Here is a 7,047-nt window from a genome sequence, read left to right on the forward strand (position 1 = left end):
AACTCAGCTACAAGGGTCTGTACGGTTTTTTTGCCACTACTGCACATGTGGTGTTTTGCCACTACTGCACATGTGGTGTCGATCACCTCCTTTGTAAGCACATATTGTTTCATACGTCCAACTTTAAAATTATTTTTCCTTAAAGTCTACAAATGAGGCGTTTAGAGCTAAAGTGGATCAAGTCACAAATTTTCATAAATTGAGTTTAAATCATTTTCTGATTATCTGAAGTTGATCTTTTCCGAACAGGAATGGATCAAGTCTTAATTCCAAGCATTCGCCGGTAGGTGACCCAGTCACTTTTCGCTCAGATTATTTGTTCACGATGTTCTGAGCTATAGTGGATCAAGTCACCAAAGAGTTACATCAATTAACATCACAGTTGTTTATATTTTATAAATCTAGAATTTGAGAATGGAGCAATAAAATTATTACTAGTGAAATTAGATAATCCACTAGAGCAAGTTAACTTTAAGTCCTATTATCTCAAAACTACGTGTCATGGACTTGATCCACTTTAGCTCTGAACGTCTCAAATAATGAAATCAATGTTCTCTCAGTATGAAACATTTTACACAAAATGAATATGTAACACAGACACACACAAACTAAAGTCAGCAACGCAGCGCATTTAGAGAACACTAATATAGCACGATGTAATATTGTGACTGAAGGCTAGCTTCGTTCCGTAGCGAATCGATACCCCCTCCCCGGTCCCCCCCTCAAGCTTGCAAGTCAAGGTTGTAGCCATGCCTTTAGAGGCTTTTGCCTTAAGCCTCGCTGCTCGCACTGCTCTCTCCATACTGGAATGACTACTAATATATGAAATGATCGGAGTGCAACGAGGTGTTACGTTATCGTTATTACAAACCTATAGGCCTACTGTAGAATTTGAATTGAATTTAAGATGGGGAGGGCTCTAACAGCCCTAGCACTGCGACCTTAAAAGATCTTAGGCCTACTGCTACTAGGAATAATAACATTTTTGGGTAAGATAAGCCTCAAAAGCCTCTCAAGAGCTTCGCCATTGCTATTACGTTATTTTTATGTTTGGTGTAATTTGAAACTTCAATGGTTTTCAACGTGGTGCAAGATTTTTTTTCAGACATTTCCACCACTGGAATGGAGATTGAAGAGAAAGAACTTTTCCAGCCTCTGAGAACAGCTCTTAATAACAATTATAAAATACAGGTTTTACCTTTCCTTGCATTCTGTGATGATGGTGCCTCGAAGTGCATTTTCCCTATTGGATTCGTTGATTCTAAATATAAACAAAACTAATTCATTTTATTTAAGAGAGATATCTGTACATCTGGGGACAATGACCTGTCGAAAACAAGTCTCTTCTTATGAAGGATATTGAAATATGATCCTTCGTGAATATATTGAAATCTTATTCTTGGAGCATCAGGATACTTCTTTATAATTTGTCTCTCTTCCTAGAAACGTTGCTTCGGTTTTTAAGCTGTCAGTGAACGTCATCGGGGCTATTATTATGATGTACCGAAGTACATATGATATTTCCGTGCACGTATATTGCGTTACCATGTGATGGAGGATGGATATAACAGAGAAAAATTATCTCCGGCACCGGGAATCGAACCCGGGTTTTCAGCTCTACGTGCTGACGCTTTATCCACTAAGCCTCACCGGATTCCGATTCCGGATTGAATCCTTCTCAGTTTAAGTTACACCGATAACGAGAGTGTTGATGCAGTCATGCAGGCTTTTGCACAATCCCCAAAGAAGTTAATGAGGCAATGTTCTCGTGAGATTGGTATCAGCAAATCCAGTGTTCATCGAATTTTGCGAGCTCAAAAATGGAAGCCTTACATTCCGAGACTTTTTCACGCATTAAATGACGACGACTCAGAGATGGATAGGACGAAGAGGAAGTGCTGCGGAGTTCCCGCCTCGATCTCCGGATTTAACCCCTCCAGACTTTCACCTATGGGGAGTATACGCCACAAAACCACAAACACTGGAAGAACTGAGAGTTCTGATTGAACATGCCTGTAATGATATTACATTAGCAACAATCCAGTTGGTATGTCGCTCTGTTCTAAGTCGTTGTTGGGAGTGTACTGTGGCGGAAGAGTTCAATTTTGAAAATCTACGGACTTGAAGAATACGAAACCGCAAAAAACGTATTTCAGTCTAATCTCGTTTGTGAGAAGTAGTGTTTCAAAATGTGTATACGTCAATTTGGGACACTCTGTATTTATAAATGTAGGTATTTGGACATTTCTATAGTTGGACTATGAAAATATTCGATTGCTAGAAAGATTCTGAATAAGAGGAAAGAGAAAGCGTTATAATAATAACTTAGTTGATTTGTACTGATATTGCATCATATGTTGGTGCGCATTACACGGTTAGTGATTTCGTCTGAAGCTGTATTTGTACAGGAGTCGTTTTTGCTTTCTGACCCATCATTAATCACTAATTCCTTACTGACTGGATGTAATTTTTCTAAATCCTTTTCTCCTTCGGGATGCTGTGTGTGTCCGACTGTTTATTAAAACGTCAATATCTTGTTAGCAGCGATAAGATACAAAAGGAAGTAGAGAAGTGAGGCGAAAGGAGAGAGAAGAAAAATGATTTTCAGTAAAAGCTCGTAGTTTGTGGAAACCTCTCTGTTTTCCTTTAACTGTCTTATTATATGAGGTGCAAAGAAAATATTGCGATGCTTCAAAAACACATTTTGAATTTTCTGTACATAATTCTATACAAAACAAATAAAGTATTACATAAAACATACGCTGTTTGAGATATTGAGAACTGTAGTGTGTCATTTAGGAATGTTCTCGATGAAGTCATAACCCGCACAATAATCGCAAAAATGTTTTATTTCCATAAAAATATTCCCTTCTAAGTATAAGGTTTGTCGTGTGTTAATTGGACTTTTCACTGCAACATGCTGTTTAGTTAACTGTCCGAAGACAGATCTGAACCTCTCAAGTGATACCAAGAAGGCATCACTTATGAGGCAACTAGACCAGGAGATAATGGGGTAGGGTGGCCAGTTCCTTTCCTCCTCCATTGCATACATCGCGGACTAGCTACATATTACATTAGCCAGACCTCAGATTCATACAAACAATTTTATTGATCTTCCACTGACGTATCGTCAAGTGAGATGTACTTCCTGATAATAGATACAGCAACATGAAGTTTCAAAATTCAGTTTTCTCAAAACTTCAAATTTTGAGTTATTTCCCTTTTGAACTGGCCCGTCGATATCCTATACACATACTGTCCTTTCGAAATTTCCCAGAATATACCCGGAAACTGAATTATGTTCGTCTTGGTATGAAAACGTCAATTACTTGATTATGGTATAATGATGAAAATCGAATAGCAAGAGAATCCCAAAATTTTGTCCAAAATAACCTCATTGAATTTCAATTGCAGAAAAGGTGGAAAAGTTCAAATATCTTGGAGCAACATTCACAAACACTCGGGAGGAAATTTAACGCAGAATAAATATGGGAAATGTGTGTTATTATTCGGTTGAGAAGTTTTATCATCCAGTCTGCTCTCAAAAAAGCTGAAAGTTAGAATATTTATGAAACAGTTATATTACCGGTTGTTTTGTATGGTTGTGGAACTTGAACTCTCACTTTGAGAGAGAAACAGAGGCTAAGATGTTCGAGAATAGGACGCGTAGGAAAATATTTGGCGCTAAGAGGGATGAAGTTACAGAACAATGGAGGAAGTTACACATCGCAATACTGCACGCATTGTATTCTTCACCTAACATAATTAGAAATATTAAATTCAGACGTTTAAGATTGGCAGGTCATGTAGCACGTATGGGCGAATCCAGAAATGCATATAGAGTGTTAGTTGGGAGACCGGAGGGAAAGAGACCTTTGGGGAGACCGAGACGTAAATGGGAGGATAATATAAAAATGGATTTGAGTGAAGTGGGTTGTGACGGTAGAGACTGGATGAATCTTGCTCAGGATAGGGACCGATGGCAGGCTTATGTGAGGACGGCAATGAACCTTCGGGTTTCTTAAGAGCCATTTGTAAGTAAGTATAATGCGTTACTTTTGAAACATCGTCTATAACATTTACCAAACAGGGCCATCTGTATTTATTTTCTCCAAACTTAGGGCTCGAATATATGTGGTGTTAACCTGTGTAACTTAGAAAGTAGGGCCATAATAAGACAAATATCTAGCTTTTGCATGGCGCTGTTTATTTTTGTGACGCAACTCGTTGCTGTGGTTTCGCTTAGACTTACTTGGGGCTTTCCACAGCATTTAAGGTAGTGACACACAGGTCATTAGTACTTGTGTCATTTTGCGGCGCTCAAACAAGCATTAATGCAAACTTAGACCTAATGAGATAGGAACAGAGGCAGAGGCCGCTGCCCAGGGCACGCACGCTAATGGGTCTGCAGTCATGTTCTACGAAGAAAAATATATGGCCTGTGGAAGTCTTTTTTAAAGTTTCTGCGTCATTTTGTTTTATATTGTTGTTCTATATTCTATTTATAAAAATTTCACTTCTGAAATAAAGGCGGATTTTCAGCAAAAGGACCAGATTTTTAAGCCTAACAGGTTAAGAGGAACTTACAGAACAAAATCGCTCTTCAAAGGATTTTCTTCAAATACTTCTATTGTAATACAGGCTTCTAAGGCCCAATTGTATAAAACTCCCTGGCTAAAGATCAAATTTGATCGAAGATCGAAAAGTAAACCGAGTTCAGACACTTCTTCTATTGTATAAAACTTTTCTGCGATCAAATTACCTTGGTTCAAATGCAATCTAAATTCACGTGAAAAGGATTTGGCAACATCGCATAAACAGGTGAAATACGTGATGCGTGGCCCATGTTATACAGGTTTGTTCAGTGTCGCCAGTCTAGCGATTTTAACTCTTTTTCAACATCAATTTCTTTTAACTTTTATATTGCTTAAATAGGGATTTAGTGACCTTTTTAGCACCCCATAGTGACAAAATTTAATCTTCCTTTGTTGATAATGAGAAAATTAGCGACTTTAAAACTACTTTTTCGCGACTTTCCGTATTACACTCTGTTGGAGACACTGCTTTTTTTTGCAATGTAAATAATGGCGGACAATAAGAAGAAGGTTGACTGTTCTCCAAGTTGTTATCATGTTATGGTGTTTGATACTGCTAAACATAATAATGCTTTATAAAACGACAATTTTCGTTTAGTAATACAGTTAATTGAACATTTATGAATGTACCTATCATATCCATTAATAATTAATGATTGTTATAAACATAATATAATTATAGGTTATGTTATTTGATACTGCTGAACACGATAGAGCCTTATAAAATATAAGAATGTTTCTGTATTAAGGCAAGAAATTGAAAGAAATATATATAAATGTACCTAACATATCTATTAATATCAATAATAATGGATATTTTATTTGCACAATCTGTCACTCGTATATTTCAAACAGAAAAGAAATAACTGAACTTGGATCATCTAACTTAATCGGAGAAATTTCTTCAGTCAAAGTTGACTTTAGTTTGAGACAAATTAATCTCAGATTAGACTTTATACAACACAAAATTCCAAGTTCAGCTGAAACAAGGATCAATTTAACCTCTGATCTAAGATTAAATGGTTTATACAATCGGGCCTAAGTGTCCCATCTACGACTGCTTATTCTCTCCAATATTCCAGGTATCTGCATGTCTGCTGACATCCTTGTTCTGTACGCTCATGAAGACATTCCAAGTTCGCAGTAGGTGTAGTATAGCCTACACAATGGCCTTTAAATGACCCCATAAGAAAAAATCCAATGGATTGAGGTCAGAAGAACGAGCGTGTAGCTTAAAACAAAACAGCAACACCTTGAATAGAAAAAGCAACTACGTGTGGTTTCTTTATCTGTACACCACAAACAATGACTGTAGATTGCAAAATAAGCGAAATTGACCAGATGTTTATATGAACATTTTTTTCTTTTTTATGTCCTCCATAAATTCTCGAGAAGTTTCCCACATGTTTATTAGAGTCACATTTTTATTTCAGCGAGTTTCTTTCAGTTTCGTAGAAATGAGTCTGCCTGGTTGGTGGAATTGGTATAGCGCTGGCCTTGTATGCCCGAGGTTTAGTTTCGATCCCGAGCCAGGTCGATGGTATTTACAGCTCATGCATTTTGTCAAGATATTCCCCTACTCTTCCTACTGAGCTGCGCACGAGATCGGATGAGTCTACTTACGAATTATAGGGGAATGAGTTAGTTTTTGCCTTGAACTCGGTAGACACACGCCCGACCTTTCCTTCTATTCCTACCCCCTCCACAGAAACATTGTTCCCGTACTGCACATCGTAAGTGTCTTGACAAAATGCTTAAATGCGACAGGCTCATGTCAGAAGAAATCCTGTGGGACAAAAATTTCGGCACACCGGAGACGCTGATATAACCTCGGCAGTTGCGAGCGTCGTTAAATAAAACATAACATTTAACATTTCGTAGAAATGCTACTTCAGTCTTTACATTCGTGAATCATTTTAGTGCTTACGATGGTTCCGTAGTTCGATTTCTGTATAAGCTTTCCTTATTCAATCTCCTAGGATTATGTACTTGTGCAGGTACTTACAATACAGAAGTTATTCAGTTCTGCCGGGCAGTCTCTGAGGTGATCCGAAGTGTAGTTGATGCATGGCGTAATGGATCCGACGCCGTCTGTGTATTGTCCGCACTGGTAACACCGCAACCCCATAGTTGGCACCACTGAAACATATCAGAAATATTTTACGTCAGTGCCAGCTTTTCCATAAAAAGAAAATGAACAAAATGACGCGCGTAATAGAAGACAAATGCAACACGAATGTTATAAGTAGAGTTCTGCGTTTGGTTACCCAGAGACTCCAACCAACCCGCAATAGTGTAAGTAGGCCTATGTACCACAGTCTAATACAGGCCTGCACAAGGTTTGCGCTCTCCGAGCCGGCTCATAGCTCATGAGCGGAATGCAGAGCTGCGCTCTGTATAGCTAAGGGTGGACTGGAAGAAGGGGTGAGCTCGTACAAAATATACACAAAAG

The 7,047-nt window shown here is 38.2% G+C and overlaps 1 protein-coding gene across 1 annotated transcript in view; it reads right to left on the reverse strand.

Annotated features, from left to right (window-relative positions):
- LOC138708968 (toxin S6C6) overlaps nt 1-6,732 on the reverse strand; it is a 212,963-nt gene extending 206,231 nt beyond the window's left edge. The window contains exon 1 of the mRNA XM_069839374.1: nt 6,601-6,732. Coding sequence (XP_069695475.1) covers nt 6,601-6,723 — 123 coding nt within the window. The 5' untranslated portion in view covers nt 6,724-6,732. The remainder of the gene's footprint in view (nt 1-6,600) is intronic.
- Between the last annotated feature and the right edge of the window lie 315 nt (nt 6,733-7,047).

This window comes from Periplaneta americana, chromosome 11 (genome assembly GCF_040183065.1).
Source record: "Periplaneta americana isolate PAMFEO1 chromosome 11, P.americana_PAMFEO1_priV1, whole genome shotgun sequence".
NCBI classification, from domain to species: Eukaryota; Metazoa; Arthropoda; class Insecta; order Blattodea; family Blattidae; genus Periplaneta; species Periplaneta americana.